This window comes from Tiliqua scincoides, chromosome 3 (assembly GCF_035046505.1).
Source record: "Tiliqua scincoides isolate rTilSci1 chromosome 3, rTilSci1.hap2, whole genome shotgun sequence".
NCBI classification, from domain to species: domain Eukaryota; kingdom Metazoa; phylum Chordata; class Lepidosauria; order Squamata; family Scincidae; genus Tiliqua; species Tiliqua scincoides.
In genome coordinates, this window is record NC_089823.1 from 95,120,730 (window position 1) to 95,142,587 (window position 21,858).

At 41.5% G+C, this 21,858-nt stretch overlaps 1 protein-coding gene across 1 annotated transcript in view; it reads left to right on the plus strand.

Annotated features, from left to right (window-relative positions):
- The window catches only part of RASA3 (RAS p21 protein activator 3), a 154,806-nt gene that overhangs the window by 76,067 nt on the left and 56,881 nt on the right, over window positions 1–21,858 (plus strand). Inside the window, exon 5 of the mRNA XM_066619056.1 lies at window positions 10,289–10,365. Within this exon, the coding sequence (XP_066475153.1) occupies window positions 10,289–10,365 (77 nt within the window). The remainder of the gene's footprint in view (window positions 1–10,288; window positions 10,366–21,858) is intronic.

Sequence of the window (21,858 nt, forward strand, 5' to 3'; positions counted from 1 at the left end):
TAGAATAGTGTGGCTCCATTATTTTCCTAGCTGAAAATATTTTTAATTGTGTTATTTTTCAAGTCAGTAAGTTATATGCTGCATCCTAACAAAAAAGAAGTTCATAAAGTGGTTTGTGTGGCAAAATATCACATGGAAGATGTTTTAGGCAGACTCTGTGTAATAGCAGTTATGCCTAAACTGGCCACAAGAAGTTAATTTTATTAAGTTTCATGTGTTGTAACAGGCGTATTTTAACCTGGTAGTGATATCTGCACAAACCACCAAATTTCCTTCTGCATGGAAAGAGGAAATACTACAGTGTCTCAGATAACATTGTGTTTTAGCTTTTATTAATAGTTGCTTTTGCCTGCAAGTAACATTTGTTATTATGTGGAATGATGTTTGGTTTATGAGCAAATGTGGAGATATGTGTTTACTACCTGTTTGTACATAGCAATAAGTATCTTTGTTTTTGAATACTTATTCACAGCCCAATTCTATGGTTTCCGCCGCCTAAGTTTCCAATGGCGCCAAATGGTGCTTGCCAGATCCTGTACGTGCCGAGACACCACTGGAGGTCTCCTTAGGGAAGGGAACGTTGGCTCTCTTACCCTGAGTAAACAGCAGCCGGCCACAATGGTCTCCTCAGCTCTGCACCTGTGTTTGAGCAGGCACAGAGCCAAGGAGTCCCATGTCAGGCTGCCTGGACTGGGAGGGAGATAGGGTGGCAGAACCTTCCACTGTCTCTGCCCCCCTGGGCAGGTTCCTCCCCAACCTCGGAATGCCTCCCCCCCATTCTAAAAGCCCTTACCACCACCTAGAGCTTTTACCTGGGTGGTGTCCATCCAGTGCTGGGCACAGCGCTAACACTCCCTACTCAGAGAGTGCTGTAAACATGCTTTATGGCATATTTATGACACCCAGCACAGACTGGAGCTCAGTGCCAGTGCTATGGCCTGTTAGGATTGGGCCCTCAGTTTTATTTCCCAAAACATTGCAGAGAATTGCTTCACACTCGGGATAAGATAGGGAGATTTTTTTATCTTGCCTCGTGAATGTCCTTCTGGATATTAGCAACGAACCATTCTAGAAGTGGGAAGTTCCCTTCTTTGGGACTAACAAGTTAAAATTGATCTTGCTTGGTGTAGAAAGGAAAGAGTGTTGTAGGGATGAAAGAACAAAGATGGCTTTGGAGTGCTTTCTGTTTGTTCTTTAGTTGCAAAGCAACTTCCACTGCCGCAACACATGGTATGCCAGTGCTTGGCTGGCATAGAATTGGGCCATAAATGTGAGAAACATGGAGAAGTTTGAAGAAGTAGGAGCTAGTGCTTCCTGAATCTTCCTAGTTGAGGCAGGAATAGGCTGGGACTAGGGAGCTGCTTCTCTTGAGTTCAGCTACATGCCACTTGGTCCTCAGAGAAAGGTTTTCTCACTTCCACAATATCTGCCTGTCCATATCCAGCGTGTTCTAAATGCATGTATCTTTCTGTCCTGAAGACTTTGAGTGCATAACAGTATTTTACAAATATAACATCCTAGTTAGATTTAGTAATCAGTTAGCAATCAAAAAGTATACTAACACACCCAACCTTTTGTCTCCTCACCACTATGTTTAGGACAGAAGCTTCTAAGGAGCTTTTTGCTTATTGCTCTATAAAGTGCCATGTATGTTTGATATCACTACAGTATATAAATGAATAACTATTGAACCACTATCTTCAATCTAGACTATTTGTTCAAAAATACACTATTCAAGTGTATTATGAAGATAATTAGTGCATTGTAAATGATACCGAGTATTGGCCTTAGATAACTTTGACAGCGGTAACTTTAAAAAAAGTTCTTGTGTTTGCTTCCTGTGGGAAATAAAGATTTCCCTTTTATCATGTGAAGTGAGCCAATATTTATTTGGCCCTTGCGCACTGTTGATTATTCAGTGTTCTGTTGACACACATTGAGAAGAAGTTGTTTGTCCAATGTTATTTTCTAGGAGAGTTTTTTTTTTAACTCAAGTTTTTGTATCCTGTAGCACAATGTTTGTGAAAATTCTAATTAATTAGCAACCTGGGCTCTAAGCACTAATTATAAGTGCTGTACTATTTTTGTCAGAGCTAATGCAATTTATCATTTCCTCTGTTTTTGCTTTTAAAAGCCAACTTCTCAAAACAACATTTGGAGCTCTGTGATAAGTATTTACTTCAAGGGGAATAATAGGTCCATCATAGAGACTGTTCCTAACCATTATAGATAAAGTTTGCCAGGATATTTCTTTAATAAAATCATAAGTTTTCTAGCACTAGTGAAGGGATGCATTCTTCATAAAAGGAAGAAGGCAATTAAGAAACAATAAGATGAAATACATTTGCTTTTTTACGTAATTTAAAAATTGGCCTCCTCCATAAGTCTGTGAGGCTTTGGTATTTTGTATCAAAGCAATAATTCTCCCCAGGTGGTTTGGCAGCTTGGGCTGCCTGCACAGTGTCAGTGATGGTATTCTTTAATAGCTGTGGATGAACAGGCCAGTCACTTGCTTATATATTATATCTGTGACCAGCTTGAAGCAAGGAGGGTTGTTAAGAGATCCTAGAAGCCTAGCTTCTTAAGACAGAAAATAATTTTATTAGAATTGGATAATTTCCGGTTCCATGTTACAAACATGTTTCTAATTCTGAATATAGAAGACAAAAGTTGAACCAGAAAGTGCTCAAGATGTCTATTTCTGACATCTTTCTGTCAGAAATAGAGGAGCTTTATGGGATTTCTTATAACACAACTTTAAAAAAAAGTTCTGCACTATTTTTATTCTCCAGCGCTGTCAGCGATCAGCTGTTGCACCCGCATCCTTTGCTTCTGTCTTTCCCTTGGGATGTCCCTGGCAAGAAAATTCAGATTCTTAAAGTCTCCAGATATGCATTAGTTCCACATTCACAGCACTGAAGTTATAGTTATAAATAGAACAGCAGTTGGATGCTTGATAGTCCAGCTTGATTTCTGGAAAGAAGAAATACAGTTTCTGAAAAAGTTTCAGAACTCTTATTTTGTTTTGCCTTCTTATCTTGGGAGGATTGCCATCTCTAACCAACCCCTGGGCACATAGTTTCTCCTTCATTGTTGTGGAAGTCTGCATAAAATCTGTTCATAGTAACAGCCTGCATATTTAATGAAGAAAAATAGGTTTTTAAACTATGAAGTGCAATAGGGATTGCTGAATGATATTCTGTAGAGTTCAGTTGTTGGATTGGGTGCAATTCCGCAGGCTCAGATTAGCCTGTGAAAGTGTCCAAGAAAAGTCAATAGAGCTATCACCTCCCCTGTTTCTAGTGCTGGGCATTTCACAACCAAGCTATTGACTCAGAAACAGTCTTTCCTGAAGACATATTCAACTTTGTTCTCACTCATTGCACAGACTGCTTCTATGAAAAGCAGGAGCAGAGCCATGCTCAGAGTTCTGGTGTAGAATGTGTTTGATGGTTGGAGTGATGGTATGTAAGAGCCTGCCTTCGAATGAATGGTCTGGCCATGATACTGTATATCGAGGAGCAACCTGGCAAGGAGAGATAGGATTATAGGGCACCTCCACGTGCTGTTTTGCATGTGCCAACCACCTGCAGGATTGTACCTGTTTGCTCTAAAATTGCAATCCTAATCATACTTCTTTGGAAGTAAATCCCACTGAAACCTGTGGGATTTTCAAGCAAACATGATCATGATTGAACTTTAAGACATTGAGGAAGCAAAACATGGACATACTTGAACTGCTAATGAGTCCTTTATCTCATTTTCTCTAATACTACATATGCAACTCTTCAAGATAACTAGCTGCTCAAAACAATGTTCTGTACCTTGCATCTGTGAACATCTGAATGTTTGTATTTTACTCGAGTTATGTATTATATCTCTGATTTGTGTGGTATGTACTCCAGCTTGTTTGATAAGAGAATGGTGAGAGTGGTCTTAGTGGAACACTTCTTTTTTCCATTGCCAATAGATGTGTTCCTTTAGATGTATAAATGGTTAAAACAAATAGTAATGTGATTGTTTGCCTGTTGCCTTAATAATGCTTGCTCAACTTATTTACATATATCTAGCAGGGAGCTTATTTGAACATAGTTAATCATTTGCAAAGTTCAGAAAGACTCTGTGTTGAGTGTATTGTAACCACAGACCATCTGAAAGCGAAAAAAGCTATTTCCAGTTCAGCTTCAATTCCCCCACCCAGGAAGCAAAAGGGTGTGACGGCTTTGTCTGACAAAGAATAGTTTTCATGTTTCTTATTTTGTTTGTGCATAAAGACAGAAAATATATGTTGGTGATCATTTTATGCCTGTTCAGCTGTAAAACGCTCAGTATAAGTGGGTCAGGTGGTCAAGAAAGTCTTCTAGGTGACACCCTAAAACCTAGCACTAAGCCTAATTACAGCACTTGGCTAACATCTTTGGAGAAATAAGCACATTTGATTCCTGTGTACCAAACTGAGATACCCTTCAGGCTAGGCAACTACAGAGAAGTGTGTATTAGAAGCTGTCTGCTAGATTGTATAAGTAATTAAACCGACAGCAGCAGGTTTTGAACTGGTGACCTTAGTGCTAGCAGAATGGGGTTTTGTTTGTAAACTACAACCTGGCCCTGGTGAAAGGGGAAAAGTGCCAAAAAACAGCTGCATCAGCCAAGCAAGTCTCATTCTGTGGATGGGCTAACACCCCCCTCATTGGTTCATAAATGATTGGGGCTTTGCAAACATTCCTTTTGAGTACTCTCCAAACTGCTAAGGTTTTTTGTGAGCACTTGAAAAGAATACTTATTAAAGCCTTATTTCCTCCCCCTTCTCCTCTTTTCCCTTCCTCCAGCTTTGTCGAGCTAAGGTAAGAAGAAGGAAAAAGCAGAGCAAAACTCTTCCCTTTGCTTAAAAAGAAGGGAAGCAGCCAGAGGAAGAACCCATGTCACAGACTGCACTCAAAGTAACTGCTGCTGGGGGGGGGGCACTGCCCCAGTCGCTGCTGTGAGCATCCAGGCGGCAGGTGTTCCTGCCGCTCCCTGACTTAGGAAGAAATGGGAGCGTGCTTGCACTCACAGAGGCAGTGGCTCCCAGGGCTTCAGATGGCTCCCAAGGCTGGTGCCCTGGCTTGCCACACTCTGAATGTGCCACTGTCTTGCTGCCTGCAGCTTTGCCTTCAACTTCCTTAATCATGGTATCCAGGGGCCAAGTTGGACAGCTCCATTTCCTAAGCTATAATATGGCATCATTACCAGAGTAGTTCTGCCTTAAATAGTGTAAGACACTATCCACATTCAAAAAGTTGTGCAATCCTGATCAGCAACTCATTTTAATACAGGGCCATATTTTAAATGGAGCAAGAGACAAGTGGCTAGCAACATTGGCACCACTCACTGACTTGCTCCTGCACAAGCTCAAGCTCCTTAAAGCCACTCTGGGGAGCAGGCAGGTGATTAGTGGAGTTTGTCCCTTATATAAACCTCAGCTCCTGAATTCTATTCATGAGCCAAGAGACAGACTGGTGAGGTGCATTGTATGCAAAGTGCAACTAGAACCTCTATTACTATTCAGACTAGGGCAGTGGTTCTCACACATTTAGCACCAGGACCCCCTTTTTAGAATGAGAATCTGTCATGACCCACCAGAAGTGATGTCATGACTGGAAGTGACATCGTTAAGCAGGAACATTTTTTAACTATCCTACCCACAATCCTACCCACACTTACCCAGGAGGACGTCCCATTGACTATCATTGTTAAAAGAATACACATAGTAGCTTGTTAAAAGTACAAATGTGTAACATTTCCCCAAATGCAGTCACATGCCATGGTAACATCAAGTCTAATAGATTAAAAATAAAATATTTAAATGAATGGGGACCCCATCTGAAATTAGCTTGCAACCCACCTAGTGGGTCCCGACCCACAGTTTGATAAACGCTAGGTTAAGGTGATGAGAGGCTCAAAACCCCTTTTTCTGTGTCTTTTTTGCGGGGGAGAAGCAGTCCAGCTGTGTAATAGAGAGTGCTTGGAACCTGACGCTGTGCTGAACTCTGGTTGAAATGTCCTTGAGAATTGGAGCTCTTAGGCTACCATTTGCCTATTCTTGCTCTGCAATGAGCACCTTTATTGGTTCATAATAACTGCCGGGTTGGGACCTACAGTTTGGGAAATACTGTTTTAAGCAATGTTCTTCCCAGCTGCTCACCTTTTTTTTCCCAATGACAGTGGAATCCAAAGTCTAATTTAGCTGGCTTCAGTGAGTAGGGTAGAGCCACTACACAACCGTACACTTGTATTTCTTTAAACCAGGGGTCTCCAAACCCCGGCCCGGGGGCCAGATGTGGCCCACAGAGTACCTCTATCTGGCCCGTGGCCAGCCTGATCCCCTGAGAGCCTCTGGCCCAGCTGACCAACACAACCAGAGTTGTGCTTGTGGGATGGGGGAATGGGTGTCCATTTAAGTGTGTGTGCTTTATTTCTTGGGCTGTGTTGGTGCTTGGAGAAATCCTGGACATTTGAGCCCATTCATTCCTTTCAGTCATTCATCTAAGTTCCATCTCTAATGTATTTATTTAAATTTCATATTTAATTTCTTTTTCCGGCCCTCACCACCATGCCAGATATTTGATGCGGCCCTTCGGCCAAAAAGTTTAGAGACCCCTGCTTTAAACAATCAGTTTGTAGAGGAACTTCATCAACTGTTACTGCAGACCACAGCTGAGATTATTTCCCCATTCAATCATCCCCAGTATCTTACAGTAGCACAGTAGAATACAGCCCTGTGGCCAAGAACCATACTCCCCCTTGACCACAAAGCATTAGTAAACTGTACACTAAGCTGAAAAAAGTGTTTTATCATTTCCAAGGTTGAAAGCCCTTATTGCCCAATCCTATTCCCCACCATTGGTACAGATGCAGTCACTTTGATGGAGCACTGACTGCATCCAGTGATTGTCATATGATTAGACAGCCAGCAGAAGATAAGTAAAAATATTTTTTATTTACCCTTGGGTAGGCTGCGCAATAACCTATGAGTCTCTTTGAACATATGTTAGCCATTTTGCTGGCATATATCAAAGGAAAAAAGAAGGGCAGAGCAAACTTAGGAAGAAGGAGATAAGATCTAGTGCGAGCTGGTGCTGCCAAGATCCACCTCTCCCTCTCCATCCCCTGCCCCTTCCCTGCTCACACTATGTCTTTGCCTCCAACTTACTGGTACTCACAAAGGCCTTTGGAGCTGTTGCTTCTTCTCTGGTCGCCTCCATAGGCTCTTCTTAGGTAGAGGCCGTGCACAGCCAGAAACTGGAAGTGCCCTTCTAGGACCTCTAGATGTCATTCTGAGGCCCGTAAAGGCCGTGTGCGGCCTCTGCGGGCCCCAGAAGAGCCTGCAGATGCGACTGGAGCATAGCTTCAGAAGCTTCTGGTGGGCTCCAAAAACTGAAGATTTCATTATCTGTTGTTATCAGTATCTGCGGGGGGGGGGGGGGTCTGGGTCTGGGAATGGAACCCCCAGTGGATAAAGAGGCACCACCTGTATAGTAATTGAACCCCACTAATAAACTATAGTGTAGAGTTAGCTGGCTTGCCTAACTGTGTAGAGATAGAAAGGGTCTCCTCACCCTCCAAACTGTAGCCTCTATTGCTGTTCTACTTTAACTCTGCATCTTAATTTGTGGAAGAATGGTCTGAGCTGCAATCTGAGAATGGGGTGGGGCACTGGGATTATGAATCAGACGGTATGTGCTTGAGTCCTGACTTGAGCAACTGGCTCTCCAGTTGCCTACCCTAGGTATGTTCTGTGTTTACAGGCATGTATTTGCATTGTGAGCAGTGGAGTAGAACATATTTCATTGTCACCTTTCCTTTTCCTCTGGAATTTTTGTAATTTCCAAAGTACAAGCAATTCAGTTGCTGTTTTCTGGATTGTGGCCATTCTGGCAGGCTTAAACCACAAGTCTGTCAGTGCTTGACAGACATACAAGCTAACTAGCACTTATAGTATATAATTTCTGGTTGTTATTTAAAATTTATGCTTACCATTTCTTTGTCCGTAGTAGCAAACATCTAGTTCTTTTAACAAAATTGAAATGCTTCAGGAAAAGGTTATCCTTGAGACATTCTATTTTAAAAAGTGTCTTGATTTGATTGTTTTGCTCTGTGAGCTTATGTGAAGTAGGGCACCTTTCTGAATAAAATGTTCTTGCCAGTTCCATGGCTTTAATTCCAGTTTTTGATGATTTCATTGTGCTTTTATTTTACATATTGTTGGCAATATCTCTTCTTTTTGCTTTTATAAGTATTTTCTCTTTGAATCCTTCATTCAGTTTACTATTTACTATTACTGTCCAGGAAATAATTCCATTTTTTGTCAAACCCCATTTGTAACTAAATGGACAAGTCTGTTTGGGACTGAAGTAGAGTTAGAAGTAGAGTTAGAAGCCCTCATCCCCGCTGGTACTGATTTGCAGGGCCCAGCTGTTATTTAGCATCTTAAAAGAGAAAAACCAATCACATGCTTGCAGACCGCATGCTTAAAGAAATATGTAATGTGACCCTTGAATCCTCCCCCCCCCCATTTTTAAAGGCTCAAGGAGGAGCCTGTAGAATGTTTCTCTTTTCTGTTTCTGAAGATATGGTGCTAAACATTGGAGCTCTCTGTCTTTTTATAAGGGGCTTCAAGAAGCTGCTGTGAGCCAGAAAAATTCCAGTTCCAATCAACTCCTCTTTAGACTTGTTAAGTGGCCTGATGCAAGCAACTACTGCAGCCTCTTCTCTGCAATCTGCAGTATGGGAATAATGATCCTACTTATTCAACAGGACTGTGCAATGTACTATGAATGTCTGTGTAATGCTCAGTTACTGTAGCTGGTTCTAGAGTTACACCGTGTGCAACAGTTCATCAGAACAGGGACAAATGTACAACTTGAACCTCTGTCCCAGGGGTTCAGATCTGATTCCAATGAGCAACGTTTTTCTTGCTGTCTGGAAATTTAGGAACAATGAAGAGGGTAAAGAGCTTGAATAGCTATTTTAAAAAGAACCAGCACTTAAATTGTTGGGATGGCACAAGCCTGCCACTGCAAATACTCGTCTATAAGTCGATCTCACAGATGCCGAGGGTAGGTCTTGAGCCAAAAATAATGGAATTTAATGGGGGTTAAACTTAGGGAGGTGTCTGACTATAATTTTGTCTGATTCTACCTGAGGCCAGATCCTAAAAATAACCTAGCAGTAATTGTTACCTAAGAACTGTACAGTCTCTAATTTATTAAAAATTTTGTATAAGATCCTAAAAAGTTATCATTACCTTTTTTAATTTTGGTCTTCACAACCTTTTAAATTCTGGTCTTCATAACACTCTCAGAGTAAGTGCACTGTAACCAACATACCACTAGAACCATTAATCAAATCATTCTTTAAGGTGCCTGCTGTGTTAAGCCAGAGGTTTCACATATAATATACAACTTATGAAACAAAACTTATGAAACAAAACTTATGCAATTCAATTCACAGTGGAGAGACTAGCAACAAGGAATGAGCATGAGCAAGCGCAGCCACACATAGTTGCAACCTGATTTACTCAGAAGTCAATCCATTGCTTTCCATGGGTGTTATTCTTAAGTAATGGTGCACTGAATTGTAGCCTCAGACTTTGTTGTTGCAGATGGAAATGAGTATTACATCCTAGTGTTTTAAAAACCAGACCTCTGCCAAACATTTGGAAAATGGAAAGAGGGTGCAGAAAGGTCTGTCTGCTAAAGAGAGTGAGGCTTGCTTTATTTAAATGAAAACCTTGAGCACTGGCTTACTTTTTTGTCAAGAGGTGAAAAAGTTAACTTTAGCTGCAACTTGCAACCTCCTCGCCATGGAGATTGATTGCCTTCTAATTATCTCTGCATTGTCCTCTTGCTTTCCTCTGGGCTAATCCTGTGCTTAAACAGCCCTGACCCCTGAGTGACCTGCAGATAAGGTGAGGAGACCATTTACCCTTGATTTGTTGGCTGAAATTTCTCATCTTATAGGCGAGTATCTATGTCACTTGCTTCAGACCTGATCAACTGCAGCTTTTATTATTATTACATTTGGACTTGAGAAATATTATTGAGTATTTATATTTTCAGATAGATGGATTCTCTCCTAGTTTGTTCATTGATAGAAGCTGAATTTTGAATAGTGAAGGAACTCAACCAGTATCTTGTATGACCTGTATCCTGAGCATGTTTAACATTAATAGCCTGTTTTAAGAATGCTATACCCTATTTTAAAGGTTCATAATCTACATATACTGCTTTGCTATTCTGTATTTCAGGGAAAGGTTCACCTGGAGTTAAGACTGAGTGAAGTCATCACAGACACAGGTGTCATTTGCCATAAGCTTGCTACACGGTAAGACTGTGCTGACATGTATCTGTAACTTAGCATTATTGACTGAGGGCCCAATTCTATCCAGTTTTCCAGTGTAGCCATGCCAGTGGGGCATGTGCTGCATCCTGTGGTGGGGAGGCAGTCACAGAGACCTCCTCAAGATAAGGGAATGTTTGTTCCCTTACCTCGGAGTCCCATTGTGGCTGCACATATGCTGGGAAGTTGGACAGGATTGGGCTCTGAATCTGTGCACAGATGTGTGTAAATGTTTTTGTCAGGGAAGTTAGTCGAAGAAGGCAGGCTAACCAAGGGGAGTTATGCCTAGAGTTTAACACTCATGCACACCTTCCTGCTTTCCACTTTCCCTTCTTACTTGTCAGCAGCTAACTGAATACTGGCAGTTCTATCTACTGTTGCAATCCCACGCTACATAGGTCAGCTGCGGGGAATAGAAAAACCCTTCCCAGGAGAGCACAGGAACCCAGGGATTCTTATTTAAAATCAAATCACAGTAGCATCTACAAGCTATCAGACGTGACAACCTACTGAATTACTCATAAAAATGGACCAGGCAAGCAAAGAGTCAAAATGCTATTCGTTTATTAAAATACAAAAGAAAAGGAATTAGATAAATAGGGAAAAGGGGAAACTCCAGAAAAGTACAATGAACAGGCTGATAGAAAATGCCTGAACTCAGCTGGATTGTCACAAAGAAAAAGTGTGTCCAAACTGGATTAATAACGCTCACCAGAGGAAACTGCAATGTTACTCAAAAGCAAAGCAGGCACATCTACTCAACCAGTTAAGTTCAAAGCTGGCTTGGAGTGAAAAGAGCAAACTAAACAAAATTAACTCCTTAAGCACGTCTAGCTCAAATCCCTGTTGCTAGCTACTTAGATTGCCAGGAATGTCAGTCTCTGAACTTACTGGAGAATATGTAGGTATACTTTCTGTGAACCAGCAGCTGGTTCCAACAGCAGAACTGGCAGAGCATACTCAAGCATATCTGTACTTGAACTTACATAACCTAGGTTTGATTATGTCATATAGTTACTTGATTGGAAGAGTGAAACCTACCTCACCATTCCTTCTCACCCCTTTACCTAGACAGAGAGGTTTGGTTGCCCATTTGGTAGGTACATTCCAATCTCAGTAGGAGGTTTAGCAGCTCCAGACATGAAGAGGGATTCAGTCCACATCAGCACATGACTATTTGGCAATGGCATTTCAAACAAAGAATAAGGACTGCAGCAGAAGGATACCTCTGCAGCTTTTAGGCTACTGAGCCAGAACTAAAACATCCAGAGGTCAGAAGTGTTCAAAAATAAGGGAAAAGTAGGCAAAGAATAGGAGAAAAACAGGACATTCACCCCAGTTTATTTATTCAAAGATTTATATCCAGTCTTTCTCGCATTGAACTCAAGGCAGCTCACAACAAAATTAAGGCCCAAATCCTAACCAATTTTCCTGCGCTGCCATAGTGGTGCCAATGGGGCATGTGCTGCATCCCGCAGTTGGGTGACACTCCTCAAAGTAACAAGGCCTCCTCAAAGTTAGGAGGCCTTTGTTCTCTTACATCATAGGTGCTTTGCCCTTATGTCGGTGCTGGAACGTGATTAGGATTGTACCCTAAAGAATCTGTCTAGATAGACTCTCTGTCTGTCTGTCTGTCTGTCTGTCTGTCTGTCTGGCATGATACTTCCCCTGTTTCCAGAAACAATATGATATGGTATATATCTGCTGTTCAAACGGGTGGGGAGTCAAGTTCAGCTGGTAAGCACAAGCCTTTGGGCTCACCAAATGTAGCCTTGGAATCCTGACCATTATTTTCAAGAACATGAAGTTCCTCCATGATTTGCATTATGTATTCTAAAAGAATATAGTTTGCATATACTTTGTAAAGTCAGTCTACATAAATCTCCTGCGTCAATTCTGGGTGCAATCCAGATTTTACAACCCATAATAAAAGACTGAGTTCTATTAGCTGGCACGTACACCTGTCCTTCACTGTAAATTCCATAACGGTTTAACGTACTATAATAAGTTATATGCTAGTTTAAGTTGCAATGGAAAATTCACTGTCAAGTGGAAAATTCCGCAAGCCCTCATTGACTTAACTTTTTAAACTACAGGGAGATCTAGAAAGCCTTTCAGCTTTCAGACAGCTTTTTACTGTTCTGAAAAATGAACAGTAGAAAAGATACCACAAGGTCCAGGAGAATGTCAGCATGGCTCATGAATGGAGTCAAGAAGATATAAAAGTCAAAAGACTTTCTTTAGAGAATGGAAGTCTTACCCAAGTGAGGAGAACAAAAAAAGAACAGAAACCCTGGCCGAGAAAAAAAATGCAACAGTAAAGGATGTGACAGTAAGGGATGTGAAAAAAGAACAGAAGGATTACAGGGCAAAAAAACAGTAAAGCAAACAATAAATATACCAATTCCCCAAGATGCATAGTAATTCCATTCCAGAGGTTTGTCTGGAAGTCACAAATACATATGTCAAAACAGCCAGTCCGCCCAGTACTATTGTGCCTATACAAAAGCTCCACAACAGACATGTCCGTAATTTGGATGTCTGTAACTCGGAGACCCATAGTACATCAAAACTAAGCAATCTATCAGGGAGGTGATTTGAGCATTAGATATTAAGGGTGTAATCCAGAGGTGCTCTTGGGACAGCACAAGTCCCTTGCGCTGACCCAGGAGGGTTGCAAATGTGCTGTATGGGAGGGTTGCAAATGTGCTGTATGGGCCAGCTGGACTGACGCAAGGCTCTGGGATGGGAGGAGGCAGTAGGGAGACGTTCTGTGGTGGGAGCGGGTGGGCGGCCCCAGGGATGAGAAGATGCGGAGCGGGAGGCGGGGCTGGGACCCAGCAGTTATGTTGGATCACAGCCCCTGTTCCCGGGGAGTTCAGAGCGTCTTCAGGCCTGGAGGTGGCACAAGTCCAAGGAGACCCATTGGGGCCAGGGTGGCTTACCCAGAGGCAAGGGGAAAAGTTTCCCCTTACCACTGACTGAGCCACTTTGGGTGCCTATCCCACTCTGGATACAGCGCAAGCCTCTTGGCCTGCCTGTTCCAGCACAGGATAAGATTGCGCCCTTAGGGAATAAAAGAAAAAGTAAAGATACAGAGCTTCTTGAGAATCAGAATGAATTCTTTTCGCCTTTACTACGGAAGATATAGAGCAGATCCCTATGCCTGTACTGAACCTTTCAGTCTGAAGAACTACTGTATATACTTATGTATAAGTTGAGAAATTTTAGTCTTAAAATTCATCCTGGAAACCTTGGTCGACTTATCCACGGGTCAGTGTGGATGGGCAGCCTCAAGTTTTCAGGATAAATTTTAAAACTTGAATTTGGTCTTAAAATTAGAATAAAATATCCGAGGCTGGATTTACCTGGGGCAGGCAGCATGGCAAATCCCCTCATCGATTGTCCTGCACCCCGGCCCCACTTCTTCTTCCACCACTTGTCCCACCACGCTCTATTTCCAACTTTCTGACTCACTTGCTCACTCCACCCACATTACATGCACATTACATCACACACACACAAACATACCTGCATTTTCTGAGCTGCACAGAGCAAGCACCCACTGCCACCAGCCCTTGATTAGGTTGGACATCTCTGAACCTGCCTCTTTTCATAGCATGAGCTCAGAATCCCCCAGGCTATCAACATTCCATTCTATCCAGGCTGGTATTGCTGCAATACACTTGATACTGCTGCAAGCGGTGCATGCCTCCTGGGTCATCCTTGCACCACCCAGCATGATGATGTTCCACTAGCCGGGAAGAGCAACTGCATGCTGAGAATATTTTAACATTGTCCTAAATAGTTGCACTATCAGTGCTTTTCTGCAGCCTTGTTACATCTATTCATGCTACTCTGATCCGCTCTACTGTGGGTGTTGGTGATCCATTATGTACTCTCCATTAATTGAAGGTAGAACACCAACTCTAAAGTAGATAGTGATGGCCCTATTCAGACAGTGCCCAGCAGAGTCTCTTCATTAGGTTGTCACAAACGTTCCATGTGGGAACAGGCCATAATTATGTGTGAAATTCTGACAGATTGAACCTATAAAGTTTTTCTTATATTATTTTATATATTATAATACATAAATATTTCTTATATTATTTTTTTGCAGGCAGATGCAACGTAATCTTCTTTTCCTAATGCAACGTTTTGTTGATTCTCCCAGATAGTTGATCAAATGAGTTGAATATTCTGTTCAGTTTTCTGGTTAAGAAACTTTGCTGTGAAAAGCATTTGAGTATGGCTCACTGGGAACTTGTTGTGTGTGCCCCTTTGAAACTAACAGGAAGTGTGCAAGAACATAGCTATCAATTGTGCAGCTGCTGTTCATTACAGTGAGGCTAGTATTGAAACTTCAGTTCAATTTGTTCCTTTACCTTTTACATTGAAAATATATTTTAGGCAGCAGCATCATGACACTTTCTCTGAGTCCAATTCAAGAGGGAATGTCTTGACGAGAGTCCCACAGATCTTCTGCATTCTTAACCAGTTAGCTCTTACTAGTGACTGAATGTGTCACAAGCTCATTTTTCAGTTTACAACAGATGCTAGATATTGGGAACAAAGCCTGCAGATGAGACTCTAGTGCAGCTTCCTTTTCCTGCTGAGGGCCTTTCCGTTCTTTTATTTGATCTTCAGCTGATTTGATTGCTCCTTTCCTGCAGTGAATGTCCTATGAAGCATCTGAATAGCCCCCTCACTACAAGAGTGGGTGTGAAAGTCTAAAACAGATAACAGGAGCCCAGGGAAGATAAGCTAGAAAGCAGGGGCAAGCGCAAATTAGACAGGATGGGAAAAGGTCAGGAGCACAGCAGTATCAAGCATAACTTACCATCAGTCATGGGGCTTCTTGGTTGTGTGTTTTCTTAAGAGATCTCTGCAGTTCTCCTTTTTCACCTGCATGAACATATCATTTAAGAAGATGTTTAAGCACAGTATAAACATTTGTGGGTCAATTTCAAATTGTACCATTTTGCAAAAGAGCGGATTTCTTCACTGCTTTTTACTGAGACAAAAAATTATATGTATGGAAAAATGTCCTCTGTCATTATGATTATCACTGATGGTCAGTGGCTGCTGCTGGGAAGGGAAGGGAAATGCACAGTTTGATGACTTCAGGTTTGTTTCAGCCACAGCTCTGAAGCTCTTCCGAAGCTAGGAATTATGGTTTAACTATGATCTTTGAAAACAGGATTTAAAACCACAGCTCTTGACTTTGGACGAGTGATGTAAACAAACCAGGATTCTCTGGGTGCACAAACTGAGAAGATAAGGGGAGGGGTTAGAGGGAACATGTGGCTTTGAATTGTATTCATAACCCAACAAAGTACAGTTTGTCAGTTCTACTGAGATATTAAGATGGATGAGAGTAATTTTCAGAAACCTTAGCAGAACTGAATTAATGATCAGCATTGTATACTAGTAGGTATAAATCATTTAAATATTTAACAGACAGTAAAAAATGAAAGAGGGCAAAACAAAACACACTGAATTTCACTTTTGTAAATTGTAATGCATGTAATCTCCCTCCCACCCAGCATTTTCATTTTGCCCTAAATAACTAAGCGGATGTTTGTTTGAGCCCTGAGGCAGTGCTGGCCTCAAGCAGATGCCAGATTCCCTTACGCATATCACTTCAACAGCAATTATGAAGGAACGCATTAGTGTGGATGGAAGGCTTACCCTAAAAACACAGATGTACTTCATTCGCCTGCATTGGCAGTGCTGTCTGCTGAAAAATAAGTAGTTCAGTTGAGTCTAGCCAGTCTTACCCATATTTTGAGGCATACATTAAAAATTGCCCATAAGTGAATTATCCCTGGTGTAAAGCACGTTGTATACTAAAATTATTGTGTTCACATAAGAATGATAGAGATTGATAAAGATGTGGTAAATAAAGATAAAGATCTGATAAAGAATCACATAAGAATGATAAAGATTGTTCTGCTAGAACAGACCAAAGATCCAGCATTCCAGCAGTCAGTGTATAGATATGGTCAGGTGCCTGTCAGGATCTCGTAGTCAGGGCTTGGAGGGATGCAGTAGACAGCCCTCCTTCATTGTGGAATCCCAGAGTGTGGTATTCAGAGGAATACTGTCTTTCAGCTTGGGGTTTGGGATGGTGTGTCCACTTAGCTACCATGGTTCAGAGCCACTGACAGACCTATTCTTCATGAATTCTTCTAGTCCTTTAAAAAAAGCCAGTTGAGTTAGTGGTCATCTCCAATTCTCAGGGAAATGAATTTATTAACTAAATGTGTATTGTGCAATATTGTATGTCTTCCTATCATTCCTAATAGGGGGGTGAAGAGCCTTTTGGAAAAATCCTTACATCCTTTAATATACTTCACCTTGTTAGGAAACTGATGATGTGACAGAATTATTGCACATAGTTCTTTTTCAAAGGTTAGTGAAACTATTTAATCCCTGCACTCTTGTGCATGATGCACTGTTCTACTTCAGTAAACATTCCACACAATCTCATAGAGGTCTTGTATTCATTTGTTTCTAATCAAAGTAAGTGTTGATCCTGGAAATCCACCTTGGAAATCCATGCTTAATCCACTCAAGTAGGGATGTTTCATTAACTGATCTTTAGCTGGGCTTTGCAAAGTAGCCTTCAACTCTTAATGCCCCACCTTACTTAATTCAGAGGTAGGCAACATGTTTGTTTATGAAGAAATTGTACATTATTATTTTTTCACCTTTTTCTACCACCCTTCTTCCAAGGAGCTAAGATCTAACTCCAGAACCATTGCACCATCCTGGCTCTCACACATGTGAAAGGAAGCATAAGCTAGAAGGCTACTGCTAATCAATACATATTTTGACATTGTTACTGTTTTTGTAATTCAAAGAATCCTGAAAGGATCATCCTTGGGAAGGTTTCATTCTGCAGCACTTTTACAATATTTATACACTTGAATTGAAATGCAGGATATGGCTGCTTTGGATTACTGACTGGATAATGGAGCAAACCACCTTGGAATGCCTCCAATTAACAGTAACCATGAGACAGAGTTTTCCAGAAGAATTAGATTTTATTAAAAGATATTTGAAAGCAGAAAAAGAAATGGCTTGCATGTAAGACCAGTTGCACAAAGGTTTAAACAGTTGTGGATGAAGGAACATTTGTAAATGTTGCCAGCTAACAGCCCAGTCCTGAGCTGGCCGGGGGGGGGGGGGCCAGGCTTGGCGGCACTGAGAACGGCTGCCACCAGATCCTGCGTGCCCCGGGCTACCACGAGAGACGCCTCGGGAGAAGGGGACTTTCGTCCCCTTCTCTCGGGTAAGGTAAGCAGCCCCGCAATGGGGCTACTCACTTTACCACCGACCAAAAGCCCTCCATGAGCACCTTGGATCCTGTGGAACGGAGCTCCTCGGACCCGACTCCCTCCCTCCCCCCACAGGCTAGTACAGGCAGAGAGGCTCACAAACATGCCTCACGGCACGTTTGCAACAACGCTCAGTGGCATGAAGCCATGCCGCCGAGCACAGGATTGGGCTCTAAAGTGGGTGCACGATCCAGAACGATCAGTGCCAATCCAGCACCAGCGCTGAGTGTTGCAAATGTACCATAAAGCATGTTGCAACGCTTACTGCTGGCTCATTGCAGGCACCGGCTCAGCACAAGCCCGCACTGAGTCAGCACCGGGCGGAGAAGCGAGGACCACCTCCTGGAGCTCCAGGCAACACTGGGCAGCCAATGGGTAAATTGGGGTGGGGGAAGGGAGAGAGTGGGACTGGCAGAGCTCAGCTTCACAGGATCCGTAGCCCCATGTAAGGATACCAGTTGTTTGGTGTCCATTGGATGCTGTGGCAGCTGTTTCGGCAGGCTGCAGACCTGGGTGCTAGGCAGGTCAGGATTGGGCTGTGAGTTTTCTCCACCACAGATGATCCAACAGGAGGGAAGAGATGATTAGCAGAAGGTTTAAAAGAGGCACCTGGGAATGAGGATTTTAGCAGAAAGAGGGGAGAAGCTACCTATCCTTAGTGTGCTGGAAGAATGGAGTATGATGTCCTTCTATAAAGTGAGACTGGGCTGTGCAGCTTCAAATCCAGGAGAAAAAAAGAAAAAATGCAGCCAAAATGGTGACCCTTGGTGGGCAGGGAAAGTATCTCCTCTTGAGGTGAGAGCAGATACCAAGATTGGTGACTGACTCTGCAAGCAGGAAAAACCTTACCAAAACAGAGTGGATGTCTCTATTGGAGGGACAGGCTACCCAAACAGACAGTGTGGATGTCTTCAGTGGGGAAGAAAGCACCAAAATTCTGCTTCCAAAGCAGGGGTAGTTATCAGACTTTGGACAAAGAATACAAAAACGTTCCTGAGTGAATAATGGTATCCAGAACATCTAGATGTGTAGCCAGGAGTTTCCTAGGCTTGATTGAGTTAAGGTGTATCGTTCCAGTAGGACACAAAACTTGATTGCACCCCAATTAGAAGGGCTCCTGGATAAGAGATACAGCAAGGGGCTACATCCATGCTTAGATTTAATAATAATAATAATAATAATAATAATAATAATAATAATAATAATAATAATAGATTGTTGGTGAGAGAGGCTTGCTGGAGAAGGAGACTGAAATGACTGTCCATGTGGCAGTCCTGACAACTGGGTTTTTAGGCTTCATTTATTATTCAGGAGGACTTCTACTTGCAAGTGAGACTCTGCTAAAGTGGAGAGCCCAAATTTGCAAAACCTAAAGGAAGGGGACACATACACACCCCACAGTGCTACATTGTTCCATGCCAATCAATGACCTTTTATTAGCATGATCTTGATTAGAGGGAGCCATGCCTCACCCTCTCCAGGGCAAAGTCCTAGTTGACTATCAGGATTGTCCCCTTAAGGAACCATAATGGTGTTGAGAAACTGCACATTTGGAAAGTGAGGTCATTGGCAAGAGTACTGAAGAGAGGATACCTGGCATTTGGATAGATAGGATCAGAAGGGCGAGAAGCAGAAAGCATAGTGAAGATCAGGATGAGGTCACATGCAAGAATATCAGAGGCTTGGCAAGACAAGACAAATCATGGCAAGTCTGCTTCACTACTCTAACAAGTTGCTCAGACTAGGGAACCTGAAGGGCAATTGATATATAAAGCCCTTCTGTTCCATATGGTCTCCTGAGGTCTTCTGGGCATACTGGGTCTCATCTTTATGATGGTGGTGGTGGGTTATGCTGCAGTACAGCAGAGATCTGATCAATAGCAGACTGGGAAATACATTTGGAAAAAGATTGATTTACATTCCATACCCATTATATACTGTTTGAAATGTCTTCATTATGCCCGTGCTGCCCATTTACCACCAGTTAAGTCTTGGTTTATTTTCCTAACCTGGCACAACTGGTGTTTTTTCCCCCCTCCCCATAACACTCCCTTGTTGGATAGTGAAGCAGTTAATGAAACTGCAAGTCTTGGAATAAAGAGACGAAGGGCATTTCCTTGTCAGTAAGCTTTCCCATTTAATGTGTATATGCACATCAACTTCCGTGCTGCTTTTTAGTGCACAGTCTTTGTCATTTCTGTTTTGTGCATGCAATAGGGATGAACATGTGGAATTATGCCTAAAACTGCGGAAGCCTCTGCTTGCTTTGTTAGTGTTCAATAATTAGACCTATATTTCTGTGCTAGATGAAGCAATTGCTTCCATATAATTCTAAGACTCTGTCAACAATTTTTGGAAGCTGTAGATAGTATATGCACTCACAGATATCAGCATTATAAAATTCTTGGTCAGTCAGAGAACATACACAATCAGGACAAGTGGAAAACGCTATCATTTTGTCTCTCAAACAGCTGCCTTCCACTTCCGCACTTTGAAAACACCACTGTATTCTGTAGACTGAATGACTCATATTCACTTGTCCCTGTAGGCTTCCCACCTCTGCTTCTATCTCATCTCTCCCTCCAACATACTGCCTACACTGTTCCCAAGCCTTCTATCTAATGGCTCTCTTCATATTTTTCTTCTCTTTTGTGTCTTCAGTTTCCTTTTTGAGTGCTACTGATTTATACATAAAGTCTGGGGAATCGTGTAGAAACTGTATTTTCTAAGAATCATACCAAAACAAAAGTGGGAGTGCTTGATGGCAAAAATGGATAATGAATGGCTGCCTGGCTCACTGACCTGTTAAAGAGCTTCAAATATTTAGGGATCATTTTTAATAATTGTACTTCTTGGGTAAGGCACAAGTCAGTACTCTGTTTAATAGTTTTTTAATCAGTTTATCATAGCTATAATGTGAAGGAAGAAGTTGACCCTCTCTCATCATCAAGGCCAGAGTGCAGTAATTAGGAAATGCAGCAGATTATAGAAGTTATCTTTATGTGAAGATCTTTAGAATATAATCTTTAGAAGATTATCTTTATGTGAGCAATGGGAGCAAACTAGCTGAGCCAATAAATTTTGATATAGCACTTTTTGACTGTGCAGAGCTCATCACATGTATTATCTTGATATAGTCATCACAACATTCCTATCAAGGTGAACAACCATTTTGCCCCATGTTGCAACTAAGGATTGAAGCTCAGAGGAAGCTGTGTGCCTCAGGTCACCTAGCAAGTTTAAGGGAGAGTTGAGATTAGAACCAAGGATGTCCTGATTTGCAACTCAGGCTCTTCTCCTTCTACATTAAAGTTCCAGGGCACTAAAAAGTGTGATCTTCCTTTTGGCAATCTGCATTGTTTCAGCTGTGTATTTTCAACACTTGATTTACACTTTCATTTACTTCAAACCTATTTTTTCTTTCAAACAAGCATTCTGAGCTATGCAAACTTAAAGGCCTTTTAAAATAGGTATTATACCCAGCGGCATTTCACATTGGTCCTTATTGTGTCATTAAATTTCAGTATCTAGCGTTTCATTTCCTGAAGCTATGAGGATCTTTTGCTTTTCACTTCCAGGAACTATTACATTTCCTGATTAGATTCTTTGTAAAATATATATTTTTAATGCTAATTATTGTTTTTAGTCTCTGATGTAGGTGATGATTCATAAAGTGAGTGAGTGAAGATGGCCCTCTGCATTGTTGTGACTCACTAAAAGGCCTGCATAATTTATTCCGCATCATGAAGCAACTGTTTCACAATAGCAAATTAGCCTTAAAGCAGCTAACCAAGAATAAACTAATGAAAAAATTTAGGAGGATTATGATATAAAATATTGATTATTTTTATGATTATGTAAAATATTGATTATGTCCCTATTGTGGATGTGGATGTCCATACTATTTACATTCATTCATATAAATTGGAAGACCTATATAATCCCAAATAATTTTATTATTGTATTTTATTCCAAAAGATTGCAGAACATGCTCTAAGATCATTTCCACTATACTCTCTTTTAGAACTTCATCACCCCCTAAAAAAATGTTTAACAGGGAACATTTTTAGTGTGTGCTTGTCTGATTTTTTTTTTACATTAATAACTGTCAAATATATAGAGACCAATAAAATTA